The following is a 16,517-nucleotide window of genomic DNA, read 5'->3' as shown; positions in this document are numbered from 1 at the left end:
TTTATTCTGCAAACTCTTTTTCTCTGGTCCGCAACGAACATTCACACCCAGGAAATTATGAGCAAACATTTCACATTACGTGACTGAAAAGTTGGCCCTTTGTGATGTCTGGACAAGATTTTCGGGGTTTTTTGTGTTCGGTCTGATCTGATTCACAATCTTTCCTTAAAATAACTGCAGACGTGTCAATATAGTGCACCATTCGACCGCACGCCATCTATCGTCGTCGCAGGGACACAAAGAAAAGTTTCGTTTTTGGAAAATAGACTAGACAAATAAAGTACCTCCGCACGTCAGTTCCACGAGAAAGGAAATTCGAGCTCGTAAAGAAGCAAAACTTCAATAATTGTCTTCTGGTCGGGGAGGGTCATCTCGTGTCTGCTGGCTTCACGATGGCAATGTGCGCATTCGAATTCGATTGTTTGTGGACGGAATAATTTTCCGGTCAGTTGGGTTTATCGATTGTTTGGCATTTATTCCGGAGCACGCGAGCGAGCTGCGGTTTTGGTCAGCGTCCGTCTGCACATCTTAAACTGCTGGGAATGGCTTCTTCTGGACTGGTTTACTAGCTTAGTGCTTGCAATGAATTGGCATATTAACTACTTTTTGGAATGTAGTCCTCAGACACGAAAGTAATGCTAAACGTGTTGAACGTTTTGTTATTCTACGAACTTTATTAAAATAGAAGTTTATGCAACAAGTTGCAAAAAGAAGATTTTTTCAGCACGAGTCGTACATTTATCCAACGAGGTTCACCGAGTTGGATAAATACGAAGAGTGCTGAAAAAATCAAGTTTAGCAACGAGTTCCATACAACATTTTTTGCAATTCCAAAAACACACACTGAGTGAAATTTTATGTCAAATTTTCATGTATTTTGTCAATAAATCGTTTAAATCAAAAAAATGTTGAAAAGTGTTACTTTTCGAAACAAGTGCTGAAAAGTTCAACTTTTCAGCACACATTTGAGTGCTGAAAAGTAGAACTTTTTAGCATTTATTTTGAAAAGGCTTTTTTGTCGTTCAAGAACGACAGGAAAAGTAAATAGTTTCACGACGGAATTGCAAAAAGGTTTTTTTCACGTAAAAGTTGATAGGATTGTAATAGTAGTTATGCAACAAGTTGCAAAAAGAGGATTTTTCAGCACGAGTCGTACACTTATCCAACGAGGTTCACCGAATTGGATAAATACGAAGAGTGCTGAAAAAATCAAGTTTTGCAACAAGTTCCATACAACATTTTTTGCAATTCCAAAAAATACACAATGAGTGAAATTTTAGGTGAAATTTTCATGTATTTTGTCAATAAATCGTTTAAATCAAAAAAATGTTGAAAAGTGTTAGTTTTCGAAACTAGTGCTGAAAAGTTCATCTTTTCAGCACCCATTTCAGTGCTGAAAAGTAGAACTTTTCAGCATTTATTCTGAAAAGTGTTGCTATTCGATGCTGTTATTTTTGGTACAGAAAAGTAGGCTATTTTGTCGTTCAAGAATGTCAGGAAAAGTAAATAGTTTCACGACGGAATTGCAAAAAGGTTTTTTTCACGTAAAAGTTGATAGGATTGTAGTTTAGTTGTTTTTAGTTTTTAGTTTTTAGTTTTTAGTTTTTAGTTTTTAGTTTTTAGTTTTTAGTTTTTAGTTTTTAGTTTTTAGTTTTTAGTTTTTAGTTTTTAGTTTTTAGTTTTTAGTTTTTAGTTTTTAGTTTTTAGTTTTTAGTTTTTAGTTTTTAGTTTTTAGTTTTTAGTTTTTAGTTTTTAGTTTTTAGTTTTTAGTTTTTAGTTTTTAGTTTTTAGTTTTTAGTTTTTAGTTTTTAGTTTTTAGTTTTTAGTTTTTAGTTTTTAGTTTTTAGTTTTTAGTTTTTAGTTTTTAGTTTTTAGTTTTTAGTTTTTAGTTTATTTTTAGTTTTTAGTTTTTAGTTTTAGTTTTTAGTTTTTAGTTTTTAGTTTTTAGTTTTTAGTTTTTAGTTTTTAGTTTTAGTTTTTAGTTTTTAGTTTTTAGTTTTTAGTTTTTAGTTTTTAGTTTTTAGTTTTTAGTTTTTAGTTTTTAGTTTTTAGTTTTTAGTTTTTAGTTTTTAGTTTTTAGTTTTTAGTTTTTAGTTTTTAGTTTTTAGTTTTTAGTTTTTAGTTTTTAGTTTTTAGTTTTTAGTTTTTAGTTTTTAGTTTTTAGTTTTTAGTTTTTAGTTTTTAGTTTTTAGTTTTTAGTTTTTAGTTTTTAGTTTTTAGTTTTTAGTTTTTAGTTTTTAGTTTTTAGTTTTTAGTTTTTAGTTTTAGTTTTTAGTTTTTAGTTTTTAGTTTTTAGTTTTTAGTTTTTAGTTTTTAGTTTTTAGTTTTTAGTTTTTAGTTTTTAGTTTTTAGTTTTTAGTTTTTAGTTTTTAGTTTTTAGTTTTAGTTTTTAGTTTTTAGTTTTTAGTTTTTAGTTTTTAGTTTTTAGTTTTTAGTTTTTAGTTTTTAGTTTTTAGTTTTTAGTTTTTAGTTTTTAGTTTTTAGTTTTTAGTTTTTAGTTTTTAGTTTTTAGTTTTTAGTTTTTAGTTTTTAGTTTTTAGTTTTTAGTTTTTAGTTTTTAGTTTTTAGTTTTTAGTTTTTAGTTTTTAGTTTTAGTTTTTAGTTTTTAGTTTTTAGTTTTTAGTTTTTAGTTTTAGTTTTTAGTTTTTAGTTTTTAGTTTTTAGTTTTTAGTTTTTAGTTTTTAGTTTTTAGTTTTTAGTTTTTAGTTTTTAGTTTTTAGTTTTAGTTTTTAGTTTTTAGTTTTTAGTTTTTAGTTTTTAGTTTTTAGTTTTAGTTTTTAGTTTTTAGTTTTTAGTTTTTAGTTTTTAGTTTTTAGTTTTTAGTTTTTAGTTTTTAGTTTTTAGTTTTTAGTTTTTAGTTTTTAGTTTTAGTTTTTAGTTTTAGTTTTTAGTTTTTAGTTTTTAGTTTTTAGTTTTTAGTTTTTAGTTTTTAGTTTTTAGTTTTTAGTTTTTAGTTTTTAGTTTTTAGTTTTTAGTTTTTAGTTTTAGTTTTTAGTTTTTAGTTTTTAGTTTTTAGTTTTTAGTTTTTAGTTTTTAGTTTTTAGTTTTTAGTTTTTAGTTTTTAGTTTTTAGTTTTTAGTTTTAGTTTTTAGTTTTTAGTTTTTAGTTTTAGTTTTTAGTTTTTAGTTTTTAGTTTTAGTTTTTAGTTTTTAGTTTTTAGTTTTTAGTTTTTAGTTTTTAGTTTTTAGTTTTTAGTTTTTAGTTTTTAGTTTTTAGTTTTTAGTTTTTAGTTTTTAGTTTTTAGTTTTTAGTTTTTAGTTTTTAGTTTTTAGTTTTTAGTTTTTAGTTTTTAGTTTTTAGTTTTTAGTTTTTAGTTTTTAGTTTTTAGTTTTTAGTTTTTAGTTTTTAGTTTTTAGTTTTTAGTTTTTAGTTTTTAGTTTTTAGTTTTTAGTTTTTAGTTTTTAGTTTTTAGTTTTTAGTTTTAGTTTTTAGTTTTTAGTTTTTAGTTTTAGTTTTTAGTTTTTAGTTTTTAGTTTTAGTTTTTAGTTTTTAGTTTTTAGTTTTTAGTTTTTAGTTTTTAGTTTTTAGTTTTTAGTTTTTAGTTTTAGTTTTTAGTTTTTAGTTTTTAGTTTTAGTTTTTAGTTTTTAGTTTTTAGTTTTTAGTTTTTAGTTTTTAGTTTTAGTTTTTAGTTTTTAGTTTTTAGTTTTTAGTTTTTAGTTTTTAGTTTTTAGTTTTTAGTTTTTAGTTTTTAGTTTTTAGTTTTTAGTTTTTAGTTTTTAGTTTTTAGTTTTTAGTTTTTAGTTTTTAGTTTTTAGTTTTTAGTTTTTAGTTTTTAGTTTTTAGTTTTTAGTTTTTAGTTTTTAGTTTTTAGTTTTTAGTTTTAGTTTTTAGTTTTTAGTTTTTAGTTTTTAGTTTTTAGTTTTTAGTTTTTAGTTTTTAGTTTTTAGTTTTTAGTTTTTAGTTTTTAGTTTTTAGTTTTTAGTTTTTAGTTTTTAGTTTTTAGTTTTTAGTTTTTAGTTTTTAGTTTTTAGTTTTTAGTTTTAGTTTTTAGTTTTTAGTTTTTAGTTTTTAGTTTTTAGTTTTTAGTTTTTAGTTTTTAGTTTTTAGTTTTTAGTTTTTAGTTTTTAGTTTTTAGTTTTTAGTTTTTAGTTTTTAGTTTTTAGTTTTTAGTTTTTAGTTTTTAGTTTTTAGTTTTTAGTTTTTAGTTTTTAGTTTTTAGTTTTTAGTTTTTAGTTTTTAGTTTTTAGTTTTTAGTTTTTAGTTTTTAGTTTTTAGTTTTTAGTTTTTAGTTTTTAGTTTTTAGTTTTTAGTTTTTAGTTTTTAGTTTTTAGTTTTTAGTTTTTAGTTTTTAGTTTTTAGTTTTTAGTTTTTAGTTTTTAGTTTTTAGTTTTTAGTTTTTAGTTTTTAGTTTTTAGTTTTTAGTTTTTAGTTTTTAGTTTTTAGTTTTTAGTTTTTAGTTTTTAGTTTTTAGTTTTTAGTTTTTAGTTTTTAGAGAGTTTTTAGAGATTTTTCTAGCCAAAAAAGCAATCAAAGCTTGAGGATAAACTTCTTCTTGTCAACAAAATTTGGCACAAACACATATTACGAGTTTCACATATTGGTGCTTATCCGTCTTTCAGAGAAGGATATCAAATTTCCGATGGCACCTTACTTTGCATTTCCCGAGCTTGCAGTTTAGCTTTCCAAAAGTCGAAGAAATGTGTATTTGAACAGCAAAGTTTATTGAAAATCAAAAGTACATGACGGCAGCAAAATTGCATTCTTACGTCGAGGCACAAAAACTGTTTGCGGAAATTCTTCACGGCTTCGATGCAATCTTCTCGCCCACCTTGCAGAGGGCCGGATACTTTCTGTTGCACTTGAGTTGGCAACGGGAACACGGCTTACCTTTTACGTAAATCGGCTGGTCCACGATGTTGATGAAGGAATAATTGCACACCAGGTAGTAATGGATGGCCCGGTCGGAGAAACGAACCATGGCACAACCCACCTTCCACGTCCTGTCGCTAACGAGCTGCGTAAAGTGGCCAATGTCCGGGCTGAAATGGGAAGTCGTTATTGCCCACCCCCAGGAATGGCAAAATGGCGCCCACAAACCCTTTGTATTTCGCCGGAAAACGGTCAATAATCGCCTGATTTGCGTCTTTGTGCTCGGCGAACCAGCCCCGCACGAATTCCTGCAGCATCTGATTAACTCGAACCGAGCGCCAACGGCCAAACAGCGACTTCATGGCCAAATTCTGGCCGGCCCACCGAAACTGGGCCGTACTGCGACACTTGTCATGCTCGAACCGGCACAACCGGGCATTACAGCCGGCCACAAACTGCAACTGGCCGTCCCAGGTTAGGGTGGGCATGCGACTTGCCGAAGAATACCCCGGAGGTCTCCGCTGGCCACCTGAGCACGGAGTCGGTTGTGTTCGTGCAGGAGAACCCGTTTCATGGAGTTTCGCATGGGAATCACTTTTGGTTTCTTGCCGGAACAGGATGGACCAAATTTGAGAGGGGCATTGCATGCGATGTGAGTTGTTCCACGCGAGCAAAGGTCTTTTCGGCAGTAATCGATGGTTGGGGTGCTCAGCAGGACCAACGAGATGCAGAGTACTGGGGAGGAATGAGGGTAGATTATGATACTGTTATCCCTAATGATGACATGTTTCGGAAATATTTACAAACGAAGGCTCCTACTGATGCAAACATTTTCAAAACTTTCTAAATTAATGTTATATCTCTGCTTACTGTGCTCTAATTTTCCTAATCTTCCGAGACTCAAAAAAAATGATTTGTTTATTCAACTCGCCAGCCAAAATAAATATTTGCAAAAAGTGATACACAGTTAAAAAATTATGGCAAGCCATTTCGAATGCAAACCTCTCACAGGTTCAATTTCGCGTTGATTAATCCTACTTACACCTTTGGCGAGCACATGTCTTATTTTGCATACATATTGAAAACAACCATGAATTAAACATGCTCAGACAGTTTTCCGCGCGGAGTTCCTGTCTCGCCACAATCCACAAAGCTCACAAATGAGGAAAGTTGTCAGACATTTCCCGAGAAACGCAAAAGAACGGAAACAGGCGTTATCACTTCGTATGTAGAAACCTGCCATCCGTGGCTTTTCTCTGACACCGGGCTTCGCTCAGAACAAAGCTGACGTTATCCAACTGTGGCTAATGATAAAGCCACGAACATGTTCCTAGAAACATGGTTGTACCTCATTGAGTGTGGGTGTGTGGAGTTCAGCATGCTTACCTTAACATGAACTCTACTGTTTTGTGCAAAGTTAGTCTTTTAAGAGAGAAAATACCATCTCTGCGTTACGAAATGGAGCATTCTAGATAACAAATTCTAGTGAACAAAGCAGTCACCAACTTTGGACATCTCGTTTGTCTGACTGTCAACTGTTTGATGATTTATGGTTTTAATTTGTAGACAATCCCATTTAATTCGGGACGCCCATAAAATTAATCTGCTGAGCGTTGGAAATTAATTCCGTCCAATAGCTGCTGCAGCGCGCTCATTCCAGCCGAATGAAGCAATAAACGAATCCATTTCTCAGATTTCGAAAAAAATGCAACCGTTCAGTCTCCAAAAGCTCACCCAGGACAATTTCTTTAAATCATGAACAATCAAACACTGTTGGTCCACCCCCAGGGCTCGGGAGTCCGGGGTTCCGTTTTCCAATTTTCCCATTATGGCCCATTTAGCACAGTTTATGGCAATCTGATGTCGTCTCATTCCACGGCGACCGGCCACTTGTGCCACGCCAAACGGAATCGTATTTCTGTCTCCTGGTCGATGCCGGCCGAAAAACCGGAAACCTCCAAACCTAGCCCAGCTCAGTTGTCGTCGTCGCGCGCTGTCCTTTAATTGGGCTGCTCTAGCCAAAGTGCCATTTTATCGCCATTTCTCCTGAGATCTGTTCTTTGGCAAAACGCAAATCAGAACGTTGTTTAAATTGCAATCTTTAAGATAACTTCATATGAAATCAAATCAAACCATCCACATTAACGACCCCCGGGTCTTTTGTGGTCTCTATTGCAAGTTTCTGCTCGAACCTAGAAGGCCAAAGGCTTGAATGGGGAGAGCACCTAAACCTCTTTCTACTCCAAGGAACCTTCCACCCCAGTGTTTGAACTGACGACCTTTGGATTGCGAGTCCAACCGCCGCCAGCGATTCCACCGGAGTAGGCTTGGTTTGGTGTGTTGTTTGTGCTTATGGCATGGAGATGACTCCTACACCTGGAATGACTTAACGGCCTAACAACAACCAAGGCCGGGACCGACATTTTACTTCCTCATCCGATCGAAGGTTGGAGCAGATGGGAATCGAACCCAGAATCATCCGCTTACAAAGCGAACAGCGTAACCATTCGGCCATGCACCTTCATATGAAATTGCTACTGAATTATTTTCATCAAAATCTAAAAGTAAATAATTTGATAGGATGTTAGGTCGTAGCGTTGTAGTCCGGAAAAGATTCTTTGAAATATTTACTTTACTGTCATTGTTTAGCGACGAAATGTCATACTTTCCATCACCAAAAATAACAGTGCTGAAATGTTGATTAAAGCACTCCTTTGAGCGCTGAAAATTTTAAATTTTCACCGAAATTATTTACTGAACACTAAAATAACAAATCAATTACTTGCAGTTTACGATTTTTCTAGAGAACTGCTGCTGATGATGAAATTAGGTACCGCAGAGAGAAGACACAACTGCATCGACACACACACACACGGCTGTTGGCGTGACAAAGACCAAAAAACCCAGCGAGAAAGTGAAGGAAACCGTGCCCGGAAAGGACAGCCGGATTCCTTGTGCTGGTGGACATCAGCCACAGCATGCAGTCGTCGGTCGGACGTCTAGACTGGGTATGAAGAAGAAACAGGTTGGTTTTTATTTCCGTCGCATCACGGTGTGAAACTATGTTATGTGCAACGCGGCACGTGTAGGTGTTGAGCATACACACACACACAAATACATATTTATAAAGCGGAAGGAACTGGTGCGAATACAAGAAGCACTGGCAGTTAGCTTCTGCTAGTTTGACTGCCTGCCGGAACTTTATGCTATTAGAAAGACATGCTTCTGCTCTGGGAGAAGGCAAACGGATGGAGAAATAAATAGCGGAAAATACGCTAAAGTTCAAGACCAACGGTTCCCCGGGGAGTGCAATATGTACCGAGTCGAATAATACAAAGCGCATTCAATGGCGCTATTTTGAAATAGCTCAGTTCTATGATTTCAAGCGGTAAACTGAAAAAATGTATTGAAAAAAAGTTATTATGACTATTTTAAACTTATACCGAGATTTAAATAGCTTTTTTAATTCCACCCCATTTCCCTTGCAATTTTAGTAGGTATGTTCAGCGCCGTACACTGAAAAAAACAATTCTCGAAATCGTGAATTAAATTCACGAATGCGAGAACCACGAAGGAATATATTCACGTTTATGGTGCAAATGCACCATACTCATGAATAAATTCCTTCGTGGTTCTCACATTCGTGAACTTAATTCATGATTACGAGAATTGATTTTTTTCTGTGACCTAGGGCAAAAAGTTAAAAGAGTTCTAGAAGAGCTTCTCAAAATAATACACGTTAAAGTTTAGACCGTTTTATAATAAAGTTTAAGTCACTCCTTCCAGACTAAAAAAATGTCCAACTATATGTTATATTCACGTTAATTTAGCTGTGAATCACAATCAGCAAAATTTTGAAAAAATATGGTCATATTTTGAAGAATTATTTTAAAATTAAAACATATACCTTTCTTTTGAAATTGTCACATGCCCGAGTTAAAAAAATGGCCTCTGAAATATTTTTTGCTCGATTTCCTCTTTAATAATCAATTTTGTGCAATGAAATTTGCATACTTTTTTTTCATAATACTAGAGTTTTGAAATTGTAAAACTGCTGTAAATTTTCACCAATAAGACCAACATTATTTCTAGAGTATTTTTTTTATAAGGTCCAATAAACCAAATTTTCATTTTTTTGCTTTTTGGGTGTTTTTGATACCGCATTGAGTCAGGGGTATTAAAAAATACCCGAAAAGCAAATACTGAAAATTTGGTTTATTGGACATTTAAAAAAAAACTCCAAATTTGTATAGAGGATGACGATTCTCGAGATTTTCAATTTCCCGGGAATCGAGAGTTGAATTCGGCAATTTCCCGGGAATTCCCGGGACCCAGGAGTTTTTTTTAAATATGCCAATAGTGTCAATAATGTATAAAAAAAAGTTATAACTGTGTTTCTTTTCAATCCATTCAGTTACAATTTATTCATACTTATTCAATGAAACGTTAACTAGAAGCCTCATTTTTTTTTTTTTGAACAATGATCTACCATTCCTTTTTTTTTTTTTTTGAATCTGAAAATACAAGATCGTTGCTTGAGCTTTTAGGGAATCAAAATTGTATTTTAAAATGTTTACGAATCTTAATTCGCACTGAACCACTCAAAACAGCAATTTAAAGTTGTTTTTTTCCTTTTCAAGGTCAACTGTAAATATTCATTGAAGAAATAGTAATCAGGAAAACCCGAATATTCATATTTGGCGGACCTTAGCTTTGCAAAGATTGCCAGAAGATTTTTCTTCCAAAATATAATTTTATATTGAGGTTGAAGCGAAACACATAATGACTTGTTGACATCAAAATAGTAGTTTATGCAACAAGTTGCAAAAAGAGGATTTTTTCAGCTCGAGTCGTACATTTATCCAACGAGGTTCACCGAGTTGGATAAATACGAAGAGTGCTGAAAAAATCAAGTTTTGCAACGAGTTCCATACAACATTTTTTGCAATTCCAAAAACACACACACTGAGTGTAATTTTATGTCGAATTTTCATGTATTTTGTCAATAAATCGTTTAAATCAAAAAAATGTTGAAAAGTGTTACTTTTCGAAACAAGTGCTGAAAAGTTTAACTTTTCAGCATCCATTTGAGTGCTGAAAAGTAGAACTTTTCAGCATTTATTTTGAAATGTGTTGCTATTCGATTCTGTTATTTTTGGTACAGAAAAGTAGGCTATTTCGTCGTTCAAAAATGACAGGAAAAGTAAGTAGTTTCACGACGGAATTGCAAAAAATTAAATTACCTTAGTAAAAATTAAAAAAAAACAAGATTATGTGGATTGCTATGCTTGAAGAAGATATGGAAATTATACTTATCTTGAAAAGGCTTTTCCCTCTTAAAAATAATAAATAAACATTACAATTCCTTTCTGGGGTCTAACTGCTAAGTATTCTTTAAGGTATGTTTTGGGGTCCACATTATTTTGATCAAGTTATAAATAAGAGATGCATTTGGTTTATTCGAACTTGAACATCTTACGTTGAACATGAAATGTTCTAAATAATTTTGAATTTTACAAACATTTTTCTGATAAGTTTATATAATTTTGCTTCAATATTTAAAAAATTAAAATTTCCCGGGAGTCTCGACCAAATTTCCCGGGAATCAAGAGGTCTAAAAATTGTCGATTTCCCGGGAATTTTTTCCCGGGAATTCCCGCTCGTCCCCCTCTATTTACGATTGATGATTTTAAAGACACGAAAATAATTCTTCGTGTTTCTTAGAATTATTGGTGGTAATGAAAATATGTTTTTGCTCTTTAATGTTTTGACTCATTTTGAAATATTTTTTATATCTTAAAAATTTTTGCAGCGGTTTTTATTTCCAATATGATCAATTTGGTTTTTAAAGCTTTTTTCCAGTAAAATTTTATCACTGAAAAGCTGTTCTGAAAAATATCCTTATCCACTTATGAAAAATCATTTTTAATCAAAATCTTCAAAACACAATATTTTAATTAGAAGTGAAATCAGCCAAAACTTAAAGAAATTTTAATTTAGTATCTTTTTGCAATATTTTTGCAAGGATGACAAGAATAAAATTCAAAGAATTTTTAAATGTGAAATAAAATCATTCAACAAAATAAAAAGGCAAAATCCAAAAAAAAAACTTTGAATCGGCAACATTTTATGTCAAAAGTAAAACAAACAACAAAATGTTTTTTTTTTAATATCTAAAAGATTGATCTAAAGACTATTTTTAAAATTTTGACACTCAATTTATTTATTGAGTTTTTCATTATGAGCCGGCCGAGTATAGAACTATTTTGAAAAGCCGTCACGGGCCGGATGGAATGGCTTCACGGGCTGGATCCGGCCCGCGGGCCGGACTTTGGGCAGGCCTGCTTTAAGTGTTGCATAAGTTAATGCAATAACACTGACCAACAAAATCTCGCGCTGGTGAAGAACAGTATAGCTTCAGTTCCTTGCGAATGTCCTATTTTCTTAACTCCTCTTTGGCTTGGTTTCGTCATCATGATCATGACAACTGTAGCCAAGCTGGTGGCTTGTAAACCTTTGACCAGCCAGGGTAATAGTCGATACGGCTAAAAGAAAGGGGCAGTGCGTGGCCGAATGGTTACGCTGTCCGCTTTGTAAGCGGATGATTCTGGGTTCGATTCCCATCTGCTGCAACCTTCCATCGGATGAGGAAGTAAAATGTCGGTCCCGGCCTTGGTTGTTAGGCCGTTAAGTCATTCCAGGTATAGGAGTTGTCTCCATGCCATAAGTCCAAACAACACACCAAACCGAGCCTACTCTGGTGGAATCGCTGGCGGCGGTTGAACTCGCAATCCAAAGGTCGTCAGTTCAAACACTGGGGTGGAAGGTTCCTTGGAGTAAAAGAGGTTTGGGTGCTCTCCCCATTCAAGCCTTCGGACTCCTAGGTTCGAGCAGAAACTTGCAATAGAGACCACAAAAGACCCGGGGGTCGTTAATGTGGATGGTTTGATTTTTTGCGTCAATATGGGAAAGGGAAGTAACTTTTTTTTTGTAGACGGTATTGTTTTGATTCGCAGCATGTTGAGACAACTGTTGTGGATGTTCCGGAATCATCGTAGAAAGGGATTTCTCTTCTGTCCATTTTCAGGCTACCACCTTTCTTCTGATTTTATTTTGTTTCACTGATTTTCTAACACTACACGGCTTCTGTTTATTAGGGGCTTGGGCTACCCTTGGTTTTGCGCTTTAGAATGGATTTAGACCAACTATAAAGCAAGGGTCTTATGAATGATGTCAAATAACATCACCACACCGAAAACAACGTTTGAATTGCTTGTATTTTTTTGTTTATGAGCAAAAATTAGACTTTCTTTTCATTATCGCACAAATTGTTAATTTTGAGTTTCTTAAATATGCTTTCTGAAAAGTGAGATAGGTTCAAAATGTGTGATCAATGCTTAAAATGTTACTGGGAGCTATTCTCAATGTTAACAAGCAAAAGTTCCCATGCCCCTCATAGTTAGCGTCCCTGGATACTGCTGTAACAAACTGTCTTTCTTGAACTATTGATTCATAACAAAGTATATTTCAATGAACATGCTCTAAAACTTTTCCAAATAAAGTATGGTGCTACGGTGTTTACTAATGTTATCCAGGTTTTTAAGCGAAGATGGCGCTCAAATTGTGAACGTCCGAAATGTCAGAATCACTCAGTAGCACCAACATTAGAAAAAAAATGTGGCTGTCATGCCATGGCACACTTTTTTTGTAATGTTGGTACCACTGCATGACTTTGACATTTCGGGCGTTCACAATTCGAACGCCATCTTCGTTTAAAAATCTGGATTGAAAAAAAGAATGCAATTGGAAATGGACCTGTCGGAAAACGATAAATTTCAAATACAAAATATTATATCTGAATTGAGGAGTGAATGGAGTAATCGTTTCTCACGATTGATTGCAGTTTTGCTGCCTGCGCTCTCAGCTCAATTCAATCGATACAATTAAGACGTTTCAAATGACTGATTACTCTCTTCGCTAAAGTTTTACTGCACCAGCTGCACCATGCTGAATAAAGAGCACTTTTCTTCTACCAGAGTTTTCCCGCAAGTCAGCAAAAGCGAAACAAGACAAACAAACTTCCTCCCCGTTTTCACCTCCCAAGTCTTGGCTCGAGACGATAAAGAAAGCAAAATAGAATAAAATTTTCCCGTAAAGTTGTGCACTGCATCCTGCTCCATGAGTTGCTGCTTCTGTTGCAGCACTGCCTTGTCGTCGTCGATGTCGTGTCGAGGGATTATGGGTTGATTTTACGACGAAGGTGTCCGCCGCCGGTTTCCCTTGAACTTCAGCTTGGTCGGTTTTCCTTGTTCCCATGCATGTCAGCGTGGAAGTGAAGTGAAAGGGACCTATTTAATGTGCTTCCCGTGCAGCAGAGATGCTTTCTTGTTTCCTTTCTTTGTGAAAGGCAACCCCAACCAACAGCTTTCACATAAATCGTGAGCCACATGGATGTGTGCGAGAGAGCGGGTTTATTCCAGTTTATCGAAAGGAGATGAGTATTTGAACTAAGTTATCAGCTTAAGCTGTTTGGCTAGCAGGAGCTGCTGCCACCTCGCCGGAAAGACACAGGATGGCAGTAAATCTAGCCATAATATAAATTTGATGCAGTCTGCTTGCACACTGTTTTGGCCTTTGTGTCACACCAGAACGTCAGGATTATTATGAGTAAAAGTTTTATTGCTCCCGAGCGCAGGCAATGAATCTCAAAAGTGGAAGCTTTTAACGTGTGAGCCATTGAGCTTTTTGAGTTATGATCTAGGAGGCAATATTTTGTTTGTTTACTCAGCAGTCAAAAACAATCCGCTGTTTAAAAATCGGCTCTAACAGGAAGAAAGTATCGGCCATTTGGCGGCCATGTTTGTTTTAGAAAAACATTCAAATCTTGATTCAGAATGTTTCAATCAAAAAATGGGTTTCTTTGTGTTGTTTATAGAAGCAAAGAAGCTATTTTATTGCAGATTTTGGCAGCTGTACATACAAAATTTGGTGATTTTTTAATTTAAAAAAATCAATTTCAATCAGCATCTTTGAAGACATTCAGAAGTATGAACCAAAATTTTGTCGACGAGTAATTATTTTGTTTAACAGTGCCGTTGCAAATACTATTCAGGAGTAGGTGTGGCTGACTGGTTACGGTTTTCGCTTTGTAAGCGAATGGTTCTTGGTTCGATTCCCATCTACTGGAAGGAAGTTAGGAACACAGAAATTTAAAATGATGAATATGAACGAAAAATCCAAGTCGCATGAGGCGGGGTTCGATCCCCCGTCTTTTGGATTGGTAAGCATAAATGCTAACCACTAAGCCATGACTTCTTGGTGAACTTGGACTGGAATTGGGGAGAATACAGTTACAAAGAGCGAGTTGTGGCGCTATAACCATGGCAAATAGTGTCCAGGGCATTCGTGGAAAAACAATGTGCCATCCCAGAGGGTCCCGGAGTACCAAACCTTCCTAGCATGGCGCTCCCAACAAATACAACCAAAATCTTGGAGCGTATAGTGGTGTGTCCCCACGCTTCTTCCTCCCCTGTCGATTCAGAATTGTGTTGTTGGTCGAACACTCCGCGCTCAAACTCAACTCCTCAAATTTAAAATAATTTACAGAATCACATTTTTTCGTGAACCTATTTTTTCTAAAGAGTCTTCGTCAATCAATCAAATCAATCAAAAGATTCCTTGAATGGTTACAGATTTTCGAATATTTACGTACCATTTTTGTATGAACAACGTACCATTTTTGTATGGTGATAGGGAAGACCCCCACAAAGTTTGAGCCAAATAAAAAATTATGAGTAAATGAGTATCCATTTCCGGGTTTGGTAGAATGTATTCTCTTAACATTGTATTTTTTTATTCGCCAGCTTTAATAAAAATGATGCTACCAAATATCCCCCCCGGGACCGTGGTGTAGGGGTAAGCGTGATTGCCTCTCACCCAGTCGGCTTGGGTTCGATCCCAGACGGTCCCGGTGGCATTTTTCGAGACGAGATTTGTCTGATCACGCCTTCCGTCGGAAGGGAAGTAAATGTTGGTCCCGGACTAACCTACAAAGGTTAGGTCGTTAGCTCAGTGCAGGTGTAGGAGTCGTCTCCCTGGGTCCTGTCTCGGTGGAGTCGCTGGTAGGCAGTTGGACTAACAATCCAAAGGTCGTCAGTTGGAATCCCGGGGTAGATGGAAGCTAAGGTGTAAAAAGAGGTTTGCAATTGCCTCAACAATCAAGCCTTCGGACACCTAGTTTCGAGTAGGAATCTCGCAATCGAGAACGCCAAGGCAATGCTGTAGAGCGAATAATTTGATTTGATTTTTTTTTTTGCTGCCAAATATCCAGTTTTAGAATCATCTTGAAGTTATTCGGAACAAACTTGAGAAACGAGTTCTGTAACACCAAGTTTTTCTCTGTAATGGCAAGAAAATTGAGCTAGTTTAAACCCCTCTACTAACCACCATCATTATTTTCCTCAAATTGTTTCGTTTGATGCGTTAAACGAGTCTCAAATTGTTCTTCCATTAGGCTATCGGACGCTCATCAGCAACTGCACATCAGTTCGACCATAATCACAGGATTCAAAAGCTGTGCAATCCATTTCACTTCAAAGCTGCCGCCACCAGACCAGACGAATTCCATCGTTGAGCATAAAATTCACGCGGATTTTCACGGGATCAGACAGAGCCCTTCCATTTGGACAATTGTTTTCACAATCTCGCGCGATGTTGGCAGAATAGTTTTTCTCGCTGTCTGGTGCACTTTAACACCCACTCATACTGCTTCTGCACAATAGAGAAAAAGTGCATTGTTTGAGCCGCGTCTGACGAGCACAAACAATGTACAAAACAAGCGTTTAACTTGTAGTTTAGAGGTGCACCATTATTTCTTTAAGTGCATATTTATGTGTACAAGTTGTTCCTAGGAAAAGCTCGCTGGGAATATTCTGTTTGTTTTTCACTTCTTCCTTTCTTAACTTTCCCACAACCCTTGAAGGCCACTGAGGAAAATCCCCCCGGCGGGGCAGTAGACAATACACACAAAGGACCAACCCTCACACCATCAACCAGAACGATGAGGTGGTGGCACCACCACCGGCAGAACAAAATGCCGACAGCGGATGCACATTTCAGCCTGAGGAAACCGACCAGCGCCACAAAGAGTGGGGGAGAGAGAGAGCGAAAGGAAAAGTTTGACTCGAAGATTGCGCTCCAGGAAACGGATCTTTGTATACAGAAAAGGCACCTATTGTCATCGGCATCGTCTATTCTTGACACATTGAAAGTTTTTCATAGCTTGAAAAAAAAATATTTGCGGGTATTTTCCAAATTAAACCGCATTATGATGACAACAGAAATTGTACCTGGGTAATTGGGTACTAAAGCCCTATGTCAATTTTTATGTACAATGGTAAAAAACACGATTAAAAACCATTTCTGTTCACTTTTTTTTTCATTTTAATGCAAAAAAAAAATTGACAAGACAACATTTTTTCGATGGATCAACTATGGTCCCCTTGGAACGAGCTGTCAAGTAGGAACTTTTCTGTCAAGAAGGACCGCGGGGTTAATTTTTCAAAATTGATTTAAAAATACATTTTAAACTCTTTGTGGTCGTACAAAGGGTCATTGTACTCAAAAAAATAAGCTTTATCGCTGTAAACAATAATATCAGCAATCTAAGCTTCATTTTAGGACCCAATTCTCTACCAACTCACACGAA

The 16,517-nt window shown here is 35.1% G+C and overlaps 1 protein-coding gene across 1 annotated transcript; it reads right to left on the bottom strand.

Annotated features, from left to right (window-relative positions):
• Window positions 1-4,734: 4,734 nt before the first annotated feature.
• On the bottom strand, window positions 4,735-5,646 carry LOC6041000 (antigen 5 like allergen Cul n 1). The gene is made up of 3 exons (XM_038265230.1): window positions 5,614-5,646; window positions 5,039-5,545; window positions 4,735-4,980 (listed from the first exon to the last, which is right to left on the bottom strand). Exons 2-3 carry the CDS (start codon window positions 5,455-5,457, stop codon window positions 4,740-4,742), a joined length of 660 nt encoding a protein of 219 aa, XP_038121158.1. The 5' UTR covers window positions 5,458-5,545; window positions 5,614-5,646; the 3' UTR covers window positions 4,735-4,739.
• Between the last annotated feature and the right edge of the window lie 10,871 nt (window positions 5,647-16,517).

Source organism: Culex quinquefasciatus, chromosome 3 (assembly GCF_015732765.1).
Source record: "Culex quinquefasciatus strain JHB chromosome 3, VPISU_Cqui_1.0_pri_paternal, whole genome shotgun sequence".
Taxonomy (NCBI): domain Eukaryota; kingdom Metazoa; phylum Arthropoda; class Insecta; order Diptera; family Culicidae; genus Culex; species Culex quinquefasciatus.
The sequence above is the reverse complement of the archived record's forward strand: the minus strand, read 5'-3'. Positions and strand labels throughout refer to the sequence as shown.